The sequence below is a fragment of the Lucilia cuprina genome, chromosome 3 (assembly GCF_022045245.1).
Source record: "Lucilia cuprina isolate Lc7/37 chromosome 3, ASM2204524v1, whole genome shotgun sequence".
Lineage (NCBI taxonomy): Eukaryota > Metazoa > Arthropoda > Insecta > Diptera > Calliphoridae > Lucilia > Lucilia cuprina.
In genome coordinates, this window is record NC_060951.1 from 28,854,122 (window position 1) to 28,878,093 (window position 23,972).

Genomic DNA, 23,972 nt, shown 5'->3' on the forward strand with positions numbered 1-23,972 from the left:
CGAAGATACTAGGCAGCTCTGTGGTATATCAAACGTCAAAGGAAGCAGACCTTTGAAGAACCTGGACAGACTAGGCATACCCCGGATGGAAACAAAAACTGCATCACAGTATTGAAAATTTTAGAAAATCCTCTATTTTTATGTTTGTAAATATTTTTTGAAGAAAATCTTTTAAAGTAATTTTCCAAAAATTTCTCATTTTTTATTTTTATTTTTTAAATAATACCGGCTGGAATTAAATCTTTAAAACGAATTTATTTTATCCAGAGTTGTATTCAATGGTCGTGTTTACATTACAGATGATTCTCTGCTGACATGACAGATAACTAAATCACAAAATTTCTTCATCTTGTTTGCTTTCGTGGTGTTATCAAAAAAATTAAATAAGAACTTAAGAAATTAATAAATAATTAAGAATTTTTAAGAAAACTAAGTAATAAATAGAAATTATAACAATTCTATCAAAATAGTAATATTTAAAAAGTGCACAAAATGGCCAATTTCGGTTCACCAAATGATTTTTACACGTCAGGCCCCACAGATAATGCATACAACTTTGATATGCCTGAATTTGATCAGGAATTGTAAATATGACTTAAATTTAATAGAAAATGTTATAAAAATAGAATTTATTTTAATTATTTGCAGAAATTTTCAAAATTTCGATAATACTCAGCCTTCAGTGCCACCAAATTATGACCTGAATTATGCTAATCCTAATGCCGGTGGTGGTGCAGGCAATGCCATGGGTTCATTTTACGACCCTAATGCATATGCACCGAATCCCTACGAACAAGATAAACAATTTAAAGCAACTAACAGTGGCAATGAATTTGATGATGAGCCTCCTTTATTGGAAGAATTAGGTATTAATCCAAATCATATATTCCAAAAGGTAAAAGAAGAAATATTTAGGTTAAAGAGGAAGTATAATTAATAATTTTTGTATAACATTTTAGACTTTGGCTGTACTCAATCCTATGCGTGGGGCTGATCAATCTATATTACAGGACACTGATATGGCTGGACCATTAGTGTTTTGTTTGGCCTTAGGTGGTTTCTTGCTTTTGGTAAATATCATTATGTTTTTAGTTGTGAGACTATGTCATTTTGTTTCTTTTCATTATACCTATAGAGTGGCAAGGTAACATTCTCTTATATTTATGGCATTGGTGTAATGGGTTGTATAGCCTTCTACAGTCTACTTACTTTAATGGCTTCTCAAGCTAATGTTACATTTGGAGCAGTAGTTTCTGTTTTGGGTTACTGTCTATTACCAATGGTAGTCTTATCGGGCATAAATGTTTTAATAACTATACAGTGAGTACTTATTGTGAGATTTCTTTGTAGAAATCGCATTAAATTATTATTTCAATTATAGAGGAACTCTGGGACTTATTGTTGCTGGCCTTTGTATATTTTGGTGTTCGTTATCGGCTTCTAAACTATTTGTTACAGCCTATTCAATGGATCACCAACAAGTACTTATTGCATATCCCTGTGCTCTGCTATATGGTGTTTTTGCTTTAATTACAATATTTTAAATGCAATATAAATTTTAGTTATTTGCTTTAAAACACGTACTCTTATATTTTACCTTATAATATAAACAATACAATTAAAAACTTATGTATATTGTTATAGCGATTTCGAATGAATCATTTTAATAAACAAAATTTGTATAACTTTAAAACAAGAATTATTAGCCCACAATATTCGTGGCTCCTCTTAAGGCTAAATAACCTTGTATAATATCCGAGGGCAAAGTTCTTATAATGCGAAACTCTTCAGCATTATGATAGTGCAGCTTAGTTTGTGGATCGGTGTATGGTGCTTCTAAGCCGGAAATATCAGAATATTTTTTAGCAGGTTTCAACGAGGGCGGAGCATTAAGGGAATTATCTGAAAAAGTGAAATAATAAAGGTTATAATGTGCACAATGTATGACAAGAACAGCAAGAAACTGAAGGATCAAACTATCCACTATTTCAGCTTTTCAATAAAAACCTACTGTAATTGTTTTGAAACTAACATAAAACAACTTCCTCCGGCCAAGGCAAAGATTTTTCCTGTGTTACTATTTGTTTCAGAGATTTCCATACAAATTTCTTACCGCCAGGTTCAATATAACTAAATTTAGGATTTTTAAATGTCAACTTAGGTCTTGGTTGTTGTTGTACAGCTACCGACGTGGAATTGGCCTCCTTATTTTGTGCCGTAGAACTTGTACTATTTTCTTGTTTTTCTTCTGATATTAATTCTTCATCACGTTCTTCGACTCTTGATTTTTTACAAGGAATATCCTCCGACATTTCCATACAATTTATTTTAATGATTCCCAAAACAAAAAAGCAAAAAAAATTTATTTCCAAACTTCTAAACAATAACAAACATAAAAAGTAGTTGGCATTTCTAAGGCTGAATGAATTCATTCACAATAGCCATCAAAACAAATGTGTAAAAACGACCGTTTCCCACAAAAACAAAATCGCAAATTGCAAAGCATATTGTAAATATTTATAATTAACAAGTTATTAAATAAGTACTTTAAATTTTATCTTCTGACTTTAAGAACACAAAAGAAATCTTAAATGGTGGGCCGAACAATGCTATTACAAAATCTTAAACGTTTTCGTTTAATTACATTCGATATAACGGAAACATTAATTGATTTTAGTCGAGCACCCGCTGTACAATATTCCAAGACAGCCGCCCAGCTGGGAGTACATGTCATTGATCGTAGAAAATTGGAACAATGTTTTAAGCAAGAGTTCAAGGCGATTGAAGAAAAACATCCGAACTTTGGATTACATTCACCCAACTTTACCTGGCAAGACTGGTGGTCGCAATTGGTCTATAATATATTCCATTGTGTTGATCCAAACATAGAAGAGGCCAAACTAAAAGAATTAAGTGAAAAATTAATAAAAATCTATCGTACAAGTGAATGTTGGCGTCATATGGAAGGTGGCCTGGAACTAATTAAATGTGTACGTGATGCTGACAAGAAAGTTGGTGTAATATCAAATTTTGATCCTAGTCTAGAGGAAGTACTCAAAGAAATGAATTTATTGGATAAATTTGATTTTGTTTTAACATCTTATGAAGCTGGCTACCAGAAACCCCATAAAAATATTTTCCAAAAGGCACTGGATGTCTACAATGTACAGCCGCATGAGGCATTACATGTAGGCAATACGTACGAAATCGATTATGTTGGTGCCCGCAATGCAGGCTGGTCAAGCCTTCTGATAACACCCGCCGAAAAAGATTTACAAAAAGCCGCACCTACTCAAGGTTACAAAAACATTGCAGATTTATTAGTAGCTTTAAAAAGCAAAGAAATTAGATGGTAACCAGATATGAATAGTACATAGAAATTGTGCAATATATAAATACATACATACATGTGTACATATGTTTATTAAATTTTATTTACGGCATATATTTAGTTTGGACTAAGAAACAATGATAAGCGCGAAATAAAAAATAAGATTTATTATTAAGCTAATATTAAAAAAAGATAATAACTGATAGGATTCAGACGACCAAAGTGTCACAAAAATGTTTATGTACAATATACAGCCTTAAACTTGCAATATGTATTATAACGAAACAAATAAATGACAGCAAAAGATATATTTTGTTAAATTATTTGATGCAGGATGCATTATTATCACAGCATGATTTGATGAATATATAGAGAAATACATCTATCTAGATAGATAGATAGATAGATAGTTAGATAGATAGATAGATAGATAGATAGATAGATAGATAGATAGATAGATAGATAGATAGATAGATATATAGATAGATAGATAGATAGATAGATAGATAGATAGATAGATAGATAGATAGATAGATAGATAGATAGATAGATAGATAGATAGATAGATAGATAGATAGATAGATAGATATATAGATAGATACATAGATAGATAGATAGATAGATAGATAGATAGATAGATAGATAGATAGATAGATAGATAGATAGTTAGATAGATAGTTAGATAGATAGTTAGATAGATGGCTTGATCGTTAAAGAAACTGACAGATTTTGATATGTTTCCTAGGACAATAGTGAATCTATTGGACGAATTTCATTGATTTACTCTGCTTCGTTTTTGCTTGGGAGTGTTTTACACATACAGGCGGATATAGCTAAATCGACTCAGAAATTTATATGGACACAAAATATACATATATACTTTGTTGGGTCTCAGAAGAACATTTCTTGGTGTTACACACGGAATGACAAACTTATATATACCCTCTATCACCACTGATGGTGGTGGAGGATATAAAAAAGAAGTGATGTGAGGGAAACGGATTTACACAATAACACCCTAAATGGCCTGCAAATAAATATCGTTACCTAAGATACAAATGGTCGTAACAACACTTTACAGGAGAGCAAAAATAAAAAGAAAATTCTTGTTTTAGAAACTACATTTATTTGATTTCCTTATTATTGCGATCGATTTTTGTATATTAATATATTTTTGGAAAAATAAAATGATAAATTTTTCGAAAATTTTGGATGCAAAAATGCACCGGGGTATGGTAGAATCACCAGGGAGAGTAGTCTTATAATAATTATGCATTATTATATTTATTTTTGGCAAGTATTAAAATATAGTTTTGTAGTACATACTTTATAAAAAACGAATTTAAAATTATTAAAATTTTAATCTATTACGAAAAATTAAGTTGAAATGTTTACATTTGTTTATATTTCTCATTGTGCTGATTAAACACACATCTGCTAGAATAAACGTCAATTTTGACAGCTAAACTAAACTGCCAAAATTTTACTTATTTCCTGCTCAACCATATTTCTTTCTTTTTCCAGTATCCGTCAAAGGAGGTGGGTGCAATTTTATTTTAGCTAAATTAAATACAAAATTTAAATTGTAAAATAATAAATATTAATTTTGAAATATTTATTTTTTTTTATTTAGATCTGCTTTTGATTAATAAATCAATTTAAGAAAAATAACAACATGGTTGCCGTCAAGAAACAAGTAAGTTTTAACACGTGTGTTTTATTGTCATTGAAAATGAAAACTAACCAAACTTTTATTTTATTTACAGAAAAAGGCTTTAGAATCCACCAATGCCAAATTGGCTTTGGTTATGAAATCCGGCAAATACTGCTTGGGTTACAAACAGACTTTGAAGACCTTGCGTCAAGGCAAAGCTAAATTGGTATTGATTGCCAGCAATACCCCAGCTTTGAGGTGAGCATTTTTTCCCCAACTACAAGTACTAAATTGAAAAGAAACAGTGCATGTGTTACAAGTAACTTTTATACCATACAACAAGGAATCATATGGAGTCTTGTCAGAGACTGAGAAGTATGTTTCCCAAATATTTTGAAAACAATCGCAAAAAAGAAAATTGAAGGCGTTGGTGTTGCAATATCTGAATCTTTGAACATATAGTGACATGTTACAGTCAGTCCATCTAATCAAGACTTCCTTATGATCCTGTTTTGAATGGTATACAAGTGAGTTTTATTATGCATTTTGATTTAAAATTCTTCTTATAGTTTTATTATGATGAAGTATTTTGCAGATTTTTTATTATGTTGATAATATTTATATACTAGAGACTCTTTCTGATTGATCTTGATAAATATTATCCTCATAGAATTTATATTATGATCAATGTATTTATGTTGTTTTTGTTATATTTCTGTTTTATTTAGAAAATCTGAAATTGAATACTACGCCATGTTGGCCAAGACTGAAGTTCAACACTACAGTGGAACCAATATTGAATTGGGTACTGCTTGCGGTAAATATTTCCGCGTATGCACCATGTCCATCACCGATCCTGGAGATTCTGACATCATCCGCCCAGCTGGTGAAAACTAAACGGATAAATTTTATAAATTTGTTTTTTGTATAAGAAGAAAAAATATATAATACAAAATTGAATTTGTAACTAATTGTCGTTTCAATTTGTTTATAAATTTTAATTATATTAAGTATCTAACCATTCAGTTATTCTATTGCCTATATGCTGTATATTCTATTATCTGCTTCATAGGAAGGCAACAGACTAATCTGTTGATCAAATAGATTTGTTTATTATTTAATTGATGGATTTATAAAAAAATAGTCAATTGTCTAGTCTAGCAGGGTGTACTAAATGCAAGGTGACATGACCAACACAGCTGATCATTGTTTACAATTTTTTATACATAGACTTGTATACAGGCTTAAACTGCATGTTTGTCAAACCTTGTTAAATATACCGTTGTCCATAGATTGCATTTGCCTAATCTATGTACCAATGTATTGCCATGTTTTTGTAGTATTTCATATACAAAATAATCTAAAAATCGTAACAGGTCCTATATTGAATAGTTTGCTTATAAGTTTTTAGAAAGTTTTTCTTCATATTAAAATAAATTTAAAGTCGGTTTTATAATTCCATTTGTCATAGGGTTCTATAAATCGACTTTCGAATAATCAAACAATCGACTTTTTGTCGAAAAGTCGACTTTGTAAATAAAAGTCCAATAGTCGACTATTTATAATATATTAAAAGTCGAAAAATTGACTTTTAATTAAATGAAAAAAGTCGAAAAATCGACTTTTAACTAAATGCAAAAAGTCGAAAAGTCAACTATTTATAGAATATTAAAAGTCGAAAAATCGACTTTTAATTAAATGAAAAAAGTCGAAAAATTGACTTTTAACTAAATACAAAAAGTCGACTTTTCGTTTCAACTATAGAACACTAATTTGCCATTTCTTTAGCTGAAAATCTTATTTTTTTTCGTAAATATCTAATTTATCGGTAATATGGATATTTTATTCTTTTAAAGCTTCCTTTAATACAACTCTGTAATATATCTAAACATTTAACAGCTCTGTTTTTGTTTGCATATATTTTCTTTTGATTACACATTCGTAAACAAAGAAAAAGTAAAAAAATATGTGTTTGTGAAAAAATATACAAAATAAATTTAAATATTTATGAAAATAAGCTAAATTTTAACAAAAAAAATGTCTCTGGACACATTGTGTCGTTTATGCGTATGTCCTTTTCATGATTGTAAACAATTATTCGATGAAAATGGTCAGTGCAATGAGGCTTATGATATAGCCACCAAATACTTTGATCCAATGGTAGGTATTTATAAAAATAACTCGCAAACAATTTAAAAAAATAACAAATATTTTTAGCTATTAAACTCGGAGCAAGAACTCAACTCGGCCGTAATATGTCTAGAATGTTGGCAGCACATCAGTGACTTTTATAATTTCCAACAGACTGTGTATACGGCACAGTCAAAGTTAGAGGATGTTAAGCAAATTGTACCCCTTATTAAACTAGAAGAAGAACTAATAGAAGAAACACCGATGGACAGTGGAGAACTACAAAATGATGTTTTATTAAATGATGAAGAACTTAAGGACGAGGATCGTATATCTGATGTAGAAGATACATACGATGTAAGAGATGATAATCCTTTTAGTTCCGATGATGAGAGGCCACTATTGGAAAGTGTTAGAAAAGTAAGCAAGAAAAAAACTAAGAGAAATAAAAAAGAGGAATCCGGAGACAATACCTACAAATCGAAAACACCTCCAAAAAAGAAAGAGAAACGCATTAAAAAGGAGAATAAAAGCAAAACAAAATCTAAAGCTGGCGACTCAGAGATTAAAGCAGAAGAGGCATCAGAAGATCCTAACGATTCAGCGAATAATAATGAACAAAGTGGTAGTCAAAATGAAAACTCTACATCAACAGATAAAATTAGTTATAATAAACAAAGAACACTGGAGAATGATGCTTATATAGCCGCTTGGCGCAGTGAATTGGAATGTGAAATATGTCATGCCTCATTTTCAAATTACACATTGCTGCGAAAACATTTTGTCCAGGAACATCCCGGGGAAAAATTCTATGTTTTATGTTGTCAACGAAAATTTACTCATCGTTTTCATATAGTGGAACACATACGCCTGCATATGGATCCCAATGCCTTTAAATGTGAAATATGTGGTCGTTGCAGTACTAACAGTCGCAATCTAACTAAACATATAAGAGAACTACATACTGAGGAAGGAAAGCTGCGCCCATTTGAGTGCAATGTATGTCATAAATCTTTTATAAACAAGACAGTATTAAGAATACACATGGAAACTCATGAAACCAATCTTACACATATGTGTAGAGAGTGTGGCAAAGGTTTTCCCTCCGAACAAAGGCGAAATCTTCATGAAAAATCCGTACATAATGCAGATCGAATTTGTGATCAGTGCGGCAAAACATTACATGGTCCCTATGCACTGAAAAAGCACCTTCTCGAGCATGCTGGGGTACAGAAACGTAAATGGCCCTGCGATATCTGTGGTGCCGAATTACATTCGCACTCTAGTTTAAAGAGACACAAACTTATTACACATCACGATGGTTCCACCGTTTATGTATGCAGTGAGTGTGGTAAGGTGGCCACTACCGAAATGGCATTACGTAGTCACAAGAAAAATGTTCATCAAACTGAGCGTAAATTTAAATGTACAATATGTGAGAAAAGCTTTAAATTTGCGATTGTACTACGCGAACATATGGCTACGCACACGGGCGAGGATTTATATCAATGTCCACATTGCACAAAAACCTTTAAGACAAATGCCAATATGCATCATCACCGCAAGAAGGCACATCCTAAGGAATGGGCAGAAGCGCGTATGAATAAACCTCAATCGACAAAGGTTGATTTTAATTTGGTACAAAATGAAGTCGTTATATAAATTAATGTATATTAAGACTTTTAGAGGGGGAGAGAGATACCAGAGAATACATACTTATGTATATGTAAAAGGGAATGGAATACATTGAATCAGTGTTTGGAGGAATATATAAATATGTTTAGCTCTGCATCATAAAACCACTATAGAACTATTTTTTGTTTATTGTTATTATGCAGTATAGTATTTTTTATGTTAATCACCAAAAATTGGAAAAACATGATATTATTTTGTTTGTAACACAAAGTACATACACATACATATATACAATTCTGAATCCTTGTAAAATTTTAAAAAGACGAAACTATGCTCTATGCTCTGCTTGTATTTGAGTAGGGGTCAGAGGAGAATTTTTCCAATATATTCACTCTTAATGAGATTTTGGTATATAAGAAAAAATTACAACCAAAATATATACAATTCTATAATTTATATATGTTCCCTGATTTGGTGATTAGTATTTAATATCCGAAATATTTGTTTTTATTGTAAAAAGTAACAAAATTTCTGATATTGTAAATTTTGTATTGCTTTTGCTAAAATGTCTTAAAAGTTATGTATTAAGTGGTTTTCAATTTTGGATAACAATATGTTATAGTTTTTAAAGGTAATAAACATTTTTAATAATTTAAATATAGAGTTTTAAAATATGTACATTTATCATAGTCTCTTTTAATGATTAATTATTGAATATGTGTTTTTGACTCCCCAAATATTATTTGACACAACTTGACATCAGCAAATATAATAGTACTTTAGAGAATTTGAATAGATAAAAAATTGAATAGTTTCTATTCTAACTACTTATGAAAAAGTCCAAATTTTAAGCAAAAGATGAATTTTTGAATAAACATAAATATCTCGGAGATGCAACGCTTTCCCATACATATAGAAGACAGAAGGACATAACTCAATCGATTACGCTATCTATTAGGAACCAAACCTATACCACAGAGTATACCCTGTGCTTTACATAAATACCCTCTTCTTGGTTTTAATTAGGTTGGCGGTGTATTAAGCACTCATATTCTCCGTGTATTTGGAGGAACCCCACCAAATAAGTTTTAGAGTTTTAATGGTCTCCACCAGTTAAAAACATAACCTCACTCTGTGATAAAACGAAAGCACGTGTTTAATGGAGACAACGAACAGTTATACGAAATAATGTAGTAAATTAGTTCGGTGGTGAGAAGTAGCTCTCCTTAGAAGATAACAAGTAAGGAAATATAGTCGGGCGAGGGCCGACCACATAATACCCACCTACACTTGTTACAAAAATAAAATGTGATTTTGTTTTCATAATAAAACATTTAAGTTGATATACTTAAGCCATTTACGGTTGAATAAAACTGTGGACATTTAAGTCAAATTCGTTCCTGGGACAATGGAAGATCATTTACCAAATTTCATTGAATTATCTTCAAAATTGTAGTTTGATTACAAGGTTTACATGGACGGACATAGTTAAATCGACTCAGAAAAGGATTCTTGTCCGATTGGAATATTATTGTGCGTTACAAACATCAACACAAACACAATATACCATCCTCACTAAAGTGGTATAGGGTATAATAACGATGATGCGAGAATTGTTCTCACAGGATATACCAATACCTTCATAAAGGAATTTAGAAATAATAACATTCAAGTGAAATAATAGGCCATTTCAAGCAGTGTAAAGAGGATAAAACATGTTATAATAAATTTACCCTTGAGAGTCTGTAGACATGTTAAGTGTCACTTAGGTAAGTTTCATATCTATTATGGATCCCATGAGATGGATGATGGCTATATGCTTAAACATGGGGTTCTATAGTTGAAACGAAAAGTCGACTTTTTGCATTTTATGAAAAGTCGACATTTCGACTTTTTGCATTTTATGAAAAGTTGACTTTTCGACTTTTTGCATTTAGTTAAAAGTCGATTTTTCGACTTTTTTCATTTAATTAAAAGTCGATTGTTCGACTTTTAATATTTTATAAATAGTCGACTTTTTTCGACTTTTTCCGACTTTTGACTTTTTTCGACTATCTTCGACTTTCCGACTTTTTTCGACTATTTTCGGCTTTTTCCGACCAGAGTTAAAAATTTATAAAGTTGCCAGAAGTGTAAATTTATAATGCTGCAATTTAACGACGTCTTTCTATTTTCGACTTTTTCCGACTATTCGACTTTTTTCAAATTTTTTTCGACTATTTTCGACTTTTCCGTCTATTTTCGATTTTTTCCGATTTTTTCCGACTTTTTTTTGACTTTTTTGGCTTTTATTTAAAAAGTCGACTTCTCTTTTTTTTCATAGACCATAGTCGAGTTATCGACTTTTTTGGAACAAAATAGTCGACTTCGACTTTTCGACTTTTTTCGACAAAAAGTCGATTGTTCGATTATTCAAAAGTCGATTTATAGAACCCTACTACAACAGCTAAATATTAAATATTATAATAGCCTATAGGCTCCATAATTTACCTATAAATATAATTTTTTTAAAAATTCTAAATTGTTTTGATTACTTTAAATGTCTGTTTTATACATCCCTGTTATGTTTTTGTTATTTTCGTGTTTGTTTTCATGTTTATTTGCGTAAACAAAATAAATTTACAAACATTACATTTTTTCACAAAAAAATTAACTATAAACAAAAATTAAATATAAATGTCTTTAAGTACTGTATGCCGTTTATGTTTAGGAGCATTCCAAGATGATTGCCAACAATTAATCGATGATACAGGTCAATGTAATGATGCTTATGATATTGCCAGTAAATATTTTGATCCAATGGTATGTAGTTTTTAATTATGAACAAAGATTTTCAATAGATGTTAAATTGTTTCTTGTTTCAAAGATGTTGATTGCTGATCAAGAACACAGTTCTCCTATTATATGCGCAATTTGTTGGCGACATATACAGGATTTCTACTATTTTCAACAAACAGTATTTGAGGCTCATGCCAAACTGGAAGATGTTAAGGAAATCGCCTTAGATGTTAAAGTGGAGCTGGAACAAATTGATGATAAGCAGACAAAAGCAGATGGTAGTTCATCTGAGAAATATGTTAAACATGAATTAGATGGCAATCGAATAGAATCCTTTGATATAGAAGATGATAATGTATTTAGTTCTGATGATGAAAGACCCTTAATGAAAAGTTCTAATCTGGTAAAAGAAAAATGCTCAGCTATACAAAATTCCAAAGAAATAGTAAGTCTAAACAAAAGTAAAACTCCTAAGAAACATGACAAGAGGCGTAAAAAGAAAAAGTTAGAAACAACAGAGAAACATTTAAAAAGGGAAACTTCAACATTATTGGATGAGGATGATGCATGTAATAACAGTGAAAAAACAGATGCTCAACAAAAAACCTTAGAAAATGATGCATTTATAGCTGCCTGGAGAAGTGAGTTGGAGTGTGTGAAATGTAATGCAACATTTGCAAATTTCACCTTACTACGCAAGCATTTTCTCAAGGATCATTTAGAGGAAAAGTGTTATATTATTTGCTGTGATCGAAAATTTAGCAGTCGATATCATATTGTGGAGCATATACGATTACATATGGATCCCAATGCATATCGCTGTGATGTCTGTGGCAGATGTAGTACTAACAGCCGAAATTTGGCTAAACATATTAAAGAATTACACAGTGAAGAGGGTGAACGGCGCGGTCTGGAATGTCCAACATGTTTAAAAATTTTAGCCAATAAGAACTCCTTGAGAGTTCACCTGGAAACTCACGAAACAAATCTAAACTACATTTGCCGGGAATGTGGCAAAGGTTTTCCCTCCGAACAAAAACGTACGCTACACGAACGTTATGTTCACAATGCATCACTTATTTGTGATCAGTGTGGAAAAACTCTACACAATCACTATGCCATGAAGCAACATCTTCTCCAGCATGCTGGCGTTCAAAAACGTAAATGGCCCTGTGATCTTTGCAGTGTTGAATTGAATTCACGATCTGGTCTTAAACGTCACAAACAGCTAATACATCAAGATGGCTCTACGGTATATGTTTGTAGTGAATGTGGCAAAGTTGCAAGCTCCGAAATTGCATTACTCACACACAAACGTAACGTTCATATATCAGGACGTAAACATAAGTGTACACTTTGTGAAAAAGCCTTTAAATTTCCTAGAGTCTTGCGGGAACATATGGCAACCCATACGGGAGAGGATTTGTATAAATGTCCGCATTGTGAGCGAACATTTAAGACAAATGCTAATATGCATCATCATCGTAAGAAAGCACATCCAAAGGAATGGGCGGAGGGACGTCTAAATAAACCACAAGTTACAAAAGTTGATTTTAATTTGGTGCAAAATGAAGTTGTTATATAAGGTTATCATAATTGTAATAGAATAAAAATGTACAAATTTAATGCGATTTTTTATCCGTTCGTAAGATAATGCCGTTTCCTATTCCACCTTTTATTTTTTCATAATGATTAAAATTGAGCTTAACCTGAAAATGGCAAAAAAATTTGTAGCATCATTGACATTCACATTTATAAATGTGCCCTGATCACAGATATACATACATCTGTATATATAAAAGAGTAACGTTACTGACTGACTGATTCATCATCGCACAGCCCAAACGGCTGAACCTAGAATCATGAAATTTTGAGAGTAGATGTGTTTTTAGTTATATATATCCACTAAGGAGGGATTTTTAGAAATTTGCACTTTTACGGGTAATAAGTGGAAAAAAACGGGTAAAACTGGTTTTCTTAATTATCTTACACAATATTAGTGATAAAAGAAAAGTTTTAAATGCATCTGTATCTACTCTTAAAATGAGCAGATGGGTGTTTGGTACTTTTTTGAAATTCGTACTTTTATGGGGTAAAAATGTGTAACAAAGGTGATTTTGGTACCTTTATTGAACCTATATAACTTTTAAACTAATTAAGATAATCAAATTTTTCTAAATATTTTGGATACATCTCTCAAAATTATGAGACACCTGTTTCGTAATTTTTTTTTAAATTCAGTCCTTTTTGGGTGTAAAAGGGACAAAACTGTATTTATGGTACTTTTTTATAGCACATTAATAAAACTTTTTCGGTTTATTGAATTATTCATATTAAATTACGGACTAACTCTGTAATATTTATTGTAATAAAATTTTTGCTGTTTCACTGGGTAAAAAAGTACGGGAAATTTAATTTTTTTTCAAACTCATTGAGCCAACTTTTATAAAATTTCAAAAAGTAGTTTATTTACTCACACAAAATAAGCTTTTGGTTTATTATTTTGGAATTCGAGTACTAAGGCCTATTCGACCAAATTCGAGTAAATTATTTGGTACCTTTTTTAAAGCACAATTTTTCTGGAATAAATGATTTGATTTGAATCGTTTGAGTTTAATCTTTATATATTATTTATATATTTTGTAAACTTAATTCTTGAAAAAGTATACTTCTAAGCGAAAAGGGGAATCATTGTACTCTTTTTATTAATACTTTCCACTTAGGTAAACTTTATTCCACTTTTTTTTACTTTTTCTTCCTTCAAATGATACTCTATGTATGTTTTTTAATATGAACTGAAAACACATGATTATTAAACATACACGGTCCTCATTGAATAAGATCCTTTAAGAGACAACTTTTTAGTACTTTTTATTTCATAAATTGTAGTTTTTTAATTTTCTAAAATATTCAACCTAGGAACATTAATTTTAACATACATGGTCTTGACTGAATAATATTCTGGAAGTGGGAACTATTTGGTACTTTTCTATTATTCAAATGGATTCTTTTTTTCCGATGGTACTTTTTGATATTTTTATGTTATTGAACATAGTTAGGGTAGCGAAGCACCCAGGGTACGCTAGTATGTATGTACATATTTATGAGAGTGATAAATGTATTGTAAACATGTTTGAAAGCTTTTTTATAACTGTAATCTTCTTTTTCTAGTTCCTTTTTTTGTTAGTTTCGTTTTTAATTATATGCAAAAATCGTGTGTTAAATGCGCACAGGAAATATTGTGCAATTTATAAAAGTGGAATTTTTTTCATCATACAAACATTTACTATTTGATAAGCTTTTTATAATTATGAATCAAACTGCCTTGTGTCGTTTATGCATACGTTTATATAATGAATTTATAAATTTATTCAATGATAATGGTGAGAGCAATGAAGCCTATGATATTGCCGTCAAATATTTTGATCCCATGGTAAGTGATGATATACAGCTTAGTATATATAAAAAATCGTTACAAAGTTATATCATTTATGTACTAAAGTGTAAATTTAATTGTTAAAATACTTTGCAATAAGATTAACTTTTGAACTTTCTATAGCCTAACCTCAAATTTATAAAGGGTATATTGGTAAACAAGTTTTTATACCCTACACCACTTTAGTGGGGAGGGTATATTGGGTTTGTGTTGATGTTTGTAACATACAAAAATATTCGTCCTATACCCACCTTAACGTATACCAATCGGCTTAGAATCATTTTCTGAGTCGATTAAGCTATGTCCGTCAGTCCGTCCGTCTGGCTGACTGTCCATATAAACCTTGTGCGCAAGGTACAGGTCGCAATTTTCAAGATAATTGGATGAAATTTGGCACTCAAGCTTCTTTTGGCCCAAGGACGAAGCCTATTGAAAATGGGTAAAATTGGTCCATTATTTCGACTAGCCCCCATACAACCCTCAAATAGGGCCTTTTGGCTTATAATTAATTTAAATGATCTATTATGTTAACAAAAGTCGACAAAACTTAGTTTTATAGAACTTTAAATAATACTAGCGATTTTTGTGATGATCGGGCTTCATTTGACCCTATCTCCCATACAAACTCCCTTCAGAAAATGACTTAAAGGTCAAAATTTACTTAAAAACACTAATAACTGTTTTAAATTATACATAAATAATATTGAAGAAGACTTAACTCCCCCTACCAACATTTTTAAGGATAGGGTCATATTTTGCCCTACTCCCCTTTGAGACCTCTTAAAAAAATCTCTTTTTTTGCCAAAAAAAAAGTAAAAATAATCCGAAATAAAGTTAAAAAGCAAACCAAATGCCTTATTTTTTTAAATAATCCCCATTTTAAACGTACATACTGACTTGTGTAGGGCTACGCCCGACTATACATTCATACTTGTTTTATATCGCCCATTTTGTCTAATACTATTGATGTTTGGAACTATGCTCCAGTTTTGTTATAAAGCAATACTCTTTTATTACCTAAACGTCCAGTTAATATAAGTTTCCATATTTATAATTATCATTTGTTTTGTGTATTAATTTCCAGTTATTGAAACCACAACATGAACATGACACTACCTTAATATGCATTGTATGTTGGAGTCATATAAATAATTTTCACAACTTTCAAAATTCTGTTCTCAATGCACAAGTGCAACTGGAAAACAATATCGAACATATACCAATGATTAAGCTCGAAGATGAAGCCTGGATGGATCAAATAACTATTGTCGATAATGAAAATAATACATTAACAAATACAACTCATTCATATGTATACGGTAAAGAAAACGAAAATCAGGAAGTAGCTTCCTCCAGTAGAAACTACGAATGTAAACCTAATATGGATAAAACTCAAGAATATGAGATGTTAATAAAGAAATGGAAAGGTGTATTGGAATGTGAAATATGTCACTATAAATTCAATAATTTTAGTGATTTACGTCAACACTTTCAAAAGCAACATCCTAAAGATAAATTATATATTAAATGTTGCAAACGTAAATTTTACAATCGTTATGATATGGTCGAACATATACGAGTACATTTAAATCAGAATACCTATCAGTGTAATATCTGTAATAAAACGTTTTCTTGTAATCGCAATTTAAATCGTCATATACGACAGGTACATATTGAAAAAGTTCAGCAAGTGTTTGAATTAATAAATAATACCAATAAATCCGAAAAATATCATCCTCCTATGGGTTTATTAAAGGCAGAAGAGGAGAATAAAACAAATAACAAAAAGCCCTTTACTAGATCGACAAAGGTGCCACGTGGCAAAATAAATATCACACCACAAACTGATGAAAAAATTGCTGGCAATTTAGAGGTGAAAAAAACACGACGTCACCACCAGGATCTGAAATATTTTCAACTTAAAATTTCTTCAAACAAAAAAACCCCATTGGAATATGATACACAAATAGCCGAATTAAAAAGTGTATTAGAATGTCCTGTCTGCCAAAGAAATTTTCCATATTATACTACATTGCGAGAACATTTCCAAACGGATCATCCCGAAGCGAAATTCCATATAATGTGTTGTCAACGTAAATTTGGCAATAGCTATCAAATATATGAGCATTTTCAACTGCACAATAATCCCAATGCATTTAGATGTGAAATATGTGAACACACTTTTTCCCGAAGCGCCAGTTTAACCCGACACATACGGGAGTTACACATGCAAAATGTTCAATGGTCATGCGATCATTGTGGTGTTAGTTTTAAGTCTTGCTCAGTTTTGGGTAGACATAAAAAGAGATGTTTAGGAAAAATATGTAAAAAGTTGCAGCCACAACACAAAGTGGAATGTCTTAATGTAACGGATAACTATGTTGGTGCAACATTTTCTAATTATACTTTACTGCAAATTGCACCGTAAGCATAATAATGTTTAAAATTTTCTTTAAGACACACACACAAGAAATTCTTGAAAGAACTTTTGTGAATTATTTTTATTTAAAAGTTTAATAAAATGAAGTATTTTTGTACATTTTTTTGTAAAATACTGTATTCTTTTAAAAATATATTCTTTTGGTCTCACTTAGTTCAAGAGCTAAAAAAAAACTTACCGAACTACAGATTATAATATATTATAGACTATAGATTAGCCTAAAGACTAGACATTATTCTAGGCATTTTCTTTTATTATACCCTTCACCTTCGTGAGAAGGGTATATATAAGTTTGTCATTCCGTTTGTAATTTCTATAATATAATTTTCCCATCCTATAAAGTATATATATTCTAGATCCTTATAAATAGCAGAGTCGATTAAGCCATGTCCGTCTGTCTGTCCGTCTCTCTGTTGAAATCAGTTTTTAGAGGTCCCCAGATATCGGCGAGATCCGAATCTTCAATAATTCAGTTAGACATGCTTTCGAGAAGATCGCTATTTAAAATCAGCAAAATCGGTCTATAAATAACGGAGATATGAGCAAAAATCCGAGACAACCTCTAAAAATTTCATCATTAAAACATACTTGGTGAAGGGTATATAAGATTCGGCACAGCCGAATATAGAAATATTACTTGTTTTTATTCTATGGTTTATCCAGATTACTAACATGTTAGTTTTAAACTTTTATATCCTTATTACAAAACAATTATCTTTGAAATCTTTTCAGGATCCACCTTTAATCTGGGTGTAGATTTTCTATGTTTTTCATATTCCTCAGGATGACAACGTTTGCGATGATTTAACATATTCGAAGGTCTCGTAAATGTCTTATTACAATCTGGACATTTAAACACTTTTTCCTTTGTATGTATAAACATATGCAATCCCACATCTCGTGAATTACTAAATGCTTTTCCACACACCCTACACTCAAATTTCTTTTTTATTATTTTATCGTGTACATTACTTTTATGTGCCATTAAGGCTGTTTTAGAGTACGACACTTTACCGCATATGCTACAAATATATTCGGTGGTACCATCATGATGCATTGATGCATTATGTCTATTCAAATTATCCACACCACGAAGGACTTTATTACAAATTTTACAGGTTTGTTTTTTTCTCGACTTTACATTTTTTTGTACATGTACAACGGCAGGTTTTGCCTCATAATCCTTCAGCTCTGCATTGTGAGTAAGTGTAATATGGTGGTTCAAATCACTTATTGTGGCATATTTGTAGTTGCAATGTGGACAGGGAATACTTTGCTCTTTTTTAGGCTCTTTATTACGCTTTTTAGGTACTTCTAAAGTTTGTTGTTCTGTTTTATGCTCACCAACGTGTAAACGTCGTAAATGCTGCGCCAGGGCTACACGTTGGGTAATTTTCCTTTCACAGCAATTTACATAAAAGCGCAGCTTTGTATGTCGTTGTTTAAAATGTTTTCGCAATAAAGTGAATTTTTTAAAGGTCTGACGACACTGATAACATTTAAGTATCGGCATGTTTTTACTAATGAAACTGTCTAGTTCTTCTATTTTTTCCAAGCGAGATTCCTTTATATCATGGATTTTATTCTTATTTAATAAAGAATCTTTTGAGTTTTTATGCACCCTCTGTATGTGATTGTCTAAATATCTTTGGGTTGTTTTTCGCTCCCCACAAATATTGCATTTATAAAGGTCAGGATTAATGTGAAGATGTATGTGATGCACCAGCGAAGAACGTATTGAAAACTTCTTTTCACAACAAGTAACATAAAATTGAAGTCTTGGATGTACTTCTTTAAAATGTGCCCGCAATAAAGAATATGTATAAAATATTTTGAAACATTTATGACACTCCAATTTTGGCATGTACTTGGCAATATAATCTTCTATTTCTTCCTTTTTATTTAGACTTGATACTTTAGAATTTGTATCCTGTATGCTACTGGACTCAACTGTTTCTACGATTTCATACAAATTAAATGTTACATCATCGATTGCAGACTGATTTATAACACTTTCATCTTTAATGGTTAAAGTTTTGTATTCAATTTGATCTTCGTTAGAACCGCCAATCGTATTGACAAAATCTTCAGTAATATGTTCACTTTTAGTATGGAAAATATAATCATTTTTAAATTTAAAATTATCGTGAGCATTATAAATATTTCTTCGGAACTCGTGAAAATCGACTATGGTATTCCAACATTTTAAACATATAATACTGTTTTCAAGTGGATTCTTTGACATCAACATCTGCAATTAAAGATTAATTAACTACACTTTGTTAAAATTAATTAAAAAGTCGGTAAAGTCCAATCCCATATTTACTATATAAGATTATTTTAGAAAATATATCAGCGATGTGTTTTCTAGAAAGCATATAGTCTTGGACAGAACAAGTCTGTACCTATTATTACCTCTTTTGGAAAATAGGTCTCTACTATATCAAAAACTGCACTTGATTTATCATTGTTTCCAAATAATTCATGATATTCATTGATGATTTCATTACACAAACAACAGGTTTGGTTCCCTCCAGACATGATTCAAAATTTTGTGTATATTTTGTTTAATTTCTTCTATTTGCAAATAGTTTTTTATTTTATATTTTCATTTTATGTTCCATTCACTATTTATATTCTTTTGTTTACATTATATTTCTGCTAAAAAAAAACAGATCGAGTTGCATTCGTATTTTCATATGTTTTCGCGACATACATACATACTGCATTTATGTATATATATAATTAAATACCAGGGATGGCAAAATTGGTACGATGGTATTTTTTTATACTATTTAAGTGCAAAAGTACCGTGATAATCCCGAGTCTTATTTGATACTTTCAGGGCTGCAATCTCAATATCCGATTATCGTTTAACCGGTAGTAAATCTGTCTGTTAAAATAATTTTTTTGTATGGGAATTTTCAATAAATCGTTTTGAAATAACAAGAAAATTAGAATATGGGGATGAAAGTTTCTTTAAAATTAAAAATACTTTTTACATTTTTTTTTGGCACTTATTCTCGAAAATACATGAAAGTTGTAGGAAACAGCTACTAAAGAACTCTATAACTTTAGTAGCTGTTTCTCTTCAATATTATTAGACAAAATGTTAAAATAGTTGAAACCCTGAGACTATGTTAGACGCTTCGTTTGAAGATTATTCGCTGAGTTCGAATATTACTTCAAACGAACGCAAAACCATTCGACGCAACAAAAGCTGAACTAAAAATATGGGTAAGAGAATCCCATAAGACCTCTTGGAATAATGAAACAGTGTGTAGAACTACGAAATCAGGGGGACCCTGATGAGAGCAAGACGAAAAATCTCCTCAAAATGAGCAAGTCTGAAATTAGTATGATAGTACATATTATTAGTGGACACAATCAGCACATTTATGCAAAATTGGACGTTCGGATTCAGACGTATGTAGAGCATGTGGAGAGCAGGTATTCGTCGAAGTTAGATCCAAGTATCTTGGAAGTGATGTTATTCCGGAAATAACATTCCTGACAAACACTGATTAGAAGATTCTTTGGAATTACGTTCAAGGAACTGAGTTTCTGAACACTGAAAAATAACTTTTTTCATGATAAAGAGCGCACAACAGGCCCGATTGTGGCCTAGTTGAATTTCTTCGGATTTGTTGTAGTACACATCATCCTATCAACCTAACCTAGCCTAAGTACTTTGAGACCAAAAAAATACTCTCTGAAATATTTTTTGATACTGAAACAAAATCTCTTTTTCCATCCCTGTTAAATACACATGTATATATATACATACATATGTATATATATTTTCTTTTGTTCTCAGCTCAGAAATATTTTCTTTTCTTAATAAAATGTTAAATTACTATATTTTTTCTGCCTCTTTTTTTAAAAAAAGTTTGCGAAAATATAAGAGCTTTGGCGAAATGTTTCAGATTTTGTGTTTTGAAAAATATAATCTCATGTATAATATCTGTGGCAAGCCGTCACTTAAATATTAAATTGAACGACGGCCAAATTCTAACCGTTAGTTATTATTTAGTTGGTAGTTAGTTGGTTTGTTAGTTAGTATTTAGTTAGTTAATAAGTTAGTTAGAAAGTTAGGTAGTAAGTTGGTTAATTAGTAACATACGTAGTTAGTTAGTTAGTTAGTTTGTTAGATAGTTAGTTAGTTAGTTAGTTAGTTAGTTAGTTAGTTAGTTAGTTAGTTAATAAGTTAGTTGGTGCATACATTTTTTTTATAAAAATGTTGTAGACTATTGTAAATAAATTTGTTATAGACTTAAAAACGACTTTACCTTGTTACCTACAAAAACCCGCTATATTTACCATTAACAGCCAAGTGTACATCATTCCGTTACATTACATTAAAAACCGCTAAATTATCACCACTTTTTGTGGAGAAAGATAAATACAGAAAGCTATTTCTAGTGTTTTGAAAGTGAAAAAAAAATTGAAAAAAATCAATTAACAATTTCGTTCTTTAAAAAATTTGTTACATTTAACGAAAAAATGAATTACGACTTTTTACAAAGTTATAATATACCAGTTGCTCGCCAAGGCACAACAGACAATCAATATGACACCACGAACAATTCAACAATGGAGGGGGCTTATGGAACTTACTCTATGCAATCAACTGCCCAAAGTACGCCCGCAATTAATACCGCCTATTATGGTTATGGTGATCCTAATGCATACAATGCGGAATCTTATCAAACGGCCCCTACAGGAGGTTCAGGTGGTTATTATCAAAATCCTGAACGCTTTATGCCACCTTCTAAACATGGATCAAGTTATACACCACATAAAGGTTCTTTTAAGCGTAAATCAAATACTGCTGGTGGTGGTAGTTCAGCCAAAAAAGAACCTCCAATTGCGGAAATGTCTAGTGATGGAACATTTGTCATGTTTATGGGTCGCGATGAATCCTACCCAGATGAATTAAATGCTTTGATACATCCATTATCGTGTAACTTGTGCGATGTAAAAATGACTTCAAGAATAATTGCTAAGGATCATTATGAATCAAAGGCTCATGACAAACATATATCTTCGTGGTTAGCTAAAGTAAGTGGGAATTTTGTTAGGTCTTTTTTTAAATATTTTTCTTAACTTCCAAACCATAAACTAATTTTGTGTTAATTTTCAGAACTACACTGAAAAAGGCCTAACTCCGCCTGCGATTAAACGTTTTGTTAAACAAGGTTCCACCGGACCAGATGCCTACTATTGTGAGGCTTGTGATCTCAAATTAACTTCATTAACTCATGCCAATCAACATTATTCTGGCAAAAAACATCGTTCAGTTATAGCACAGAGAGCTAAACCATCTGGTGCAGGGTTCTACAATTCTGAAGGCAAATGGGTACGTACCGGTACCAAAGCAATGGCTAGTCAATGTAAAGATCGGCGTTTTGGCATTGGTGATGAATTTAAGTATGCTGAAATCATAGCAGCAAATAAAGCCGCAAAACTTTCTGATACCACCACAACAACTAGTGTTGCAGATACTACTACTAACACAAATGGCACTGAAAATAAAACAAAAGTTAAGGAAACTACAAAACCAACTAAAACTATATGCTCTAATGATCAAGACCCTGCATTGTTTTGCTCAATTTGTAAAGTTAGTGTAACATCAGCCGTTCAGATGACCACGCATTTGGCGGGCTCCAAACATATGAAAAAACTAAAATTGGCTGGTATAAATCCAACAACCACAGAAAACACTGATGCCGTACAATCAGGCATTGTGTCACTACCAGACACTTTAAACGATAATGTGCTGTTGTCAGCCATAAAAGAGGAAATCAAACCCGACCCTACTGATTTGTCAATGTATCGTACACCTAGTGGTCAATATTATTGCAAGATTTGTAATACCTCTATGCCACATTTGCCTGGATTAGAACAACATTTAAAGGGTAAACGTCATTTGAAAAAACAAACTGAAGAAAAGGCTTTGGCAGCACTTGCTAATAAGAAAAACTAAAAAAATTATGGATTTGAGAAAATGAAACACTATAATGTTTTAGCTAAAAACTATTTTATTAATTATTAATTATTGTATTTACTAAATACTATTTAGTATGTATGAGAGCTAAATATATGTATTGATTACATAAATAAAGTAAAATTTGAAAAGTATAGAAGTAAAGGCGGTATTTCTCATTTGTTGATTTCGGAAATAAATTAGATAGATAGATAGATAGATAGATAGATAGATAGATGGATAGATAGATAAATAAATAAACAGATAGATAGATGGATAGATAGATTGATGGATAGATAGATGGATAGATAGATAGATAGATAGATAGATAGATAGATAGATAGATAGATAGATAGATAGATAGATAGATAGATAGATAAATAGATGGATAGATAGATATATAGATAGATAAATAGATATATAAATAGATAGATAGATAGGTAGGTAGATAAATAGATATATAGATAGATAAATAGATTGATAGATAGATGGATAGATAGTTAGATAAATAGATAGATAGGTTGATGGATAGGTAGATAGATAGAAATGTATGAAGATATGTACAATAATTTGTATAGTATA

General features: G+C 31.1%; 7 protein-coding genes across 7 annotated transcripts; 5 read left to right on the forward strand and 2 right to left on the reverse strand.

Moving 5' to 3' along the window:
- The first annotated feature begins 336 nt into the window (after positions 1–336).
- LOC111687304 (protein YIPF5) lies at positions 337–1,694 on the forward strand. The gene is made up of 5 exons (XM_023449735.2): positions 337–584; positions 649–895; positions 960–1,070; positions 1,136–1,320; positions 1,382–1,694. The coding sequence occupies exons 1-5, from the start codon at positions 493–495 to the stop codon at positions 1,542–1,544; spliced, it is 798 nt and encodes a 265-aa protein (XP_023305503.1). The 5' UTR covers positions 337–492; the 3' UTR covers positions 1,545–1,694.
- On the reverse strand, positions 1,557–2,389 carry LOC111687305 (INO80 complex subunit C). The gene is made up of 2 exons (XM_023449736.2): positions 2,033–2,389; positions 1,557–1,902 (listed from the first exon to the last, which is right to left on the reverse strand). The coding sequence occupies exons 1-2, from the start codon at positions 2,316–2,318 to the stop codon at positions 1,703–1,705; spliced, it is 486 nt and encodes a 161-aa protein (XP_023305504.2). The 5' UTR covers positions 2,319–2,389; the 3' UTR covers positions 1,557–1,702.
- A 5-nt stretch (positions 2,390–2,394) lies between these two features.
- On the forward strand, positions 2,395–3,639 carry LOC111687315 (rhythmically expressed gene 2 protein). The gene is made up of 2 exons (XM_023449746.2): positions 2,395–2,509; positions 2,573–3,639. The coding sequence occupies exon 2, from the start codon at positions 2,592–2,594 to the stop codon at positions 3,354–3,356; it is 765 nt and encodes a 254-aa protein (XP_023305514.1). The 5' UTR covers positions 2,395–2,509; positions 2,573–2,591; the 3' UTR covers positions 3,357–3,639.
- A 1,151-nt stretch (positions 3,640–4,790) lies between these two features.
- Positions 4,791–5,952, forward strand: LOC111687303 (60S ribosomal protein L30). Its single transcript, XM_023449734.2, has 4 exons — positions 4,791–4,870; positions 4,965–5,027; positions 5,098–5,243; positions 5,714–5,952. Exons 2-4 carry the CDS (start codon positions 5,007–5,009, stop codon positions 5,880–5,882), a joined length of 336 nt encoding a protein of 111 aa, XP_023305502.1. The 5' UTR covers positions 4,791–4,870; positions 4,965–5,006; the 3' UTR covers positions 5,883–5,952.
- Positions 5,953–6,657: 705 nt separating this feature from the next.
- Positions 6,658–17,510, forward strand: LOC111687300 (zinc finger protein 91-like). Its single transcript, XM_046947025.1, has 7 exons — positions 6,658–7,145; positions 7,203–8,768; positions 9,777–9,835; positions 11,438–11,552; positions 11,617–13,110; positions 14,752–14,961; positions 16,049–17,510. The coding sequence occupies exons 1-7, from the start codon at positions 7,023–7,025 to the stop codon at positions 17,390–17,392; spliced, it is 4,911 nt and encodes a 1,636-aa protein (XP_046802981.1). The 5' UTR covers positions 6,658–7,022; the 3' UTR covers positions 17,393–17,510.
- A 486-nt stretch (positions 17,511–17,996) lies between these two features.
- LOC111687312 (zinc finger protein 585B-like) lies at positions 17,997–20,059 on the reverse strand. The gene is made up of 2 exons (XM_023449743.2): positions 19,820–20,059; positions 17,997–19,655 (listed from the first exon to the last, which is right to left on the reverse strand). Exons 1-2 carry the CDS (start codon positions 19,943–19,945, stop codon positions 18,105–18,107), a joined length of 1,677 nt encoding a protein of 558 aa, XP_023305511.2. The 5' UTR covers positions 19,946–20,059; the 3' UTR covers positions 17,997–18,104.
- Positions 20,060–21,776: 1,717 nt separating this feature from the next.
- Positions 21,777–23,547, forward strand: LOC111687309 (zinc finger matrin-type protein 3-like). Its single transcript, XM_023449739.2, has 2 exons — positions 21,777–22,465; positions 22,548–23,547. Exons 1-2 carry the CDS (start codon positions 21,908–21,910, stop codon positions 23,388–23,390), a joined length of 1,401 nt encoding a protein of 466 aa, XP_023305507.2. The 5' UTR covers positions 21,777–21,907; the 3' UTR covers positions 23,391–23,547.
- Positions 23,548–23,972: the final 425 nt, after the last annotated feature.

Excerpts from the sequence above, each read along its gene's own strand:
- LOC111687304 (XM_023449735.2), top strand. The coding sequence starts at position 493 with ATGGCCAATTTCGGTTCACCAAATGATTTTTACACGTCAGGCCCCACA. Across the intron at positions 1,071-1,135 it reads TAGGTGGTTTCTTGCTTTTG|AGTGGCAAGGTAACATTCTC; the intron begins GTAAATATCATT and ends TTATACCTATAG. Across the intron at positions 1,321-1,381 it reads AATGTTTTAATAACTATACA|AGGAACTCTGGGACTTATTG; the intron begins GTGAGTACTTAT and ends TTTCAATTATAG.
- LOC111687305 (XM_023449736.2), bottom strand. The coding sequence starts at position 2,318 with ATGGAAATGTCGGAGGATATTCCTTGTAAAAAATCAAGAGTCGAAGAA. Across the intron at positions 1,903-2,032 it reads GCCGGAGGAAGTTGTTTTAT|ATAATTCCCTTAATGCTCCG; the intron begins GTTAGTTTCAAA and ends TCACTTTTTCAG.
- LOC111687315 (XM_023449746.2), top strand. The coding sequence starts at position 2,592 with ATGGTGGGCCGAACAATGCTATTACAAAATCTTAAACGTTTTCGTTTA.
- LOC111687303 (XM_023449734.2), top strand. The coding sequence starts at position 5,007 with ATGGTTGCCGTCAAGAAACAA. Across the intron at positions 5,028-5,097 it reads TGGTTGCCGTCAAGAAACAA|AAAAAGGCTTTAGAATCCAC; the intron begins GTAAGTTTTAAC and ends TTTTATTTACAG. Across the intron at positions 5,244-5,713 it reads AGCAATACCCCAGCTTTGAG|AAAATCTGAAATTGAATACT; the intron begins GTGAGCATTTTT and ends TGTTTTATTTAG.
- LOC111687300 (XM_046947025.1), top strand. The coding sequence starts at position 7,023 with ATGTCTCTGGACACATTGTGTCGTTTATGCGTATGTCCTTTTCATGAT. Across the intron at positions 7,146-7,202 it reads CCAAATACTTTGATCCAATG|CTATTAAACTCGGAGCAAGA; the intron begins GTAGGTATTTAT and ends AAATATTTTTAG. Across the intron at positions 9,836-11,437 it reads GGAGGAACCCCACCAAATAA|TACTGTATGCCGTTTATGTT; the intron begins GTTTTAGAGTTT and ends AATGTCTTTAAG.
- LOC111687312 (XM_023449743.2), bottom strand. The coding sequence starts at position 19,945 with ATGTCTGGAGGGAACCAAACCTGTTGTTTGTGTAATGAAATCATCAAT. Across the intron at positions 19,656-19,819 it reads AGACCTATTTTCCAAAAGAG|ATGTTGATGTCAAAGAATCC; the intron begins GTAATAATAGGT and ends CTTTAATTGCAG.
- LOC111687309 (XM_023449739.2), top strand. The coding sequence starts at position 21,908 with ATGAATTACGACTTTTTACAAAGTTATAATATACCAGTTGCTCGCCAA. Across the intron at positions 22,466-22,547 it reads TATCTTCGTGGTTAGCTAAA|AACTACACTGAAAAAGGCCT; the intron begins GTAAGTGGGAAT and ends GTTAATTTTCAG.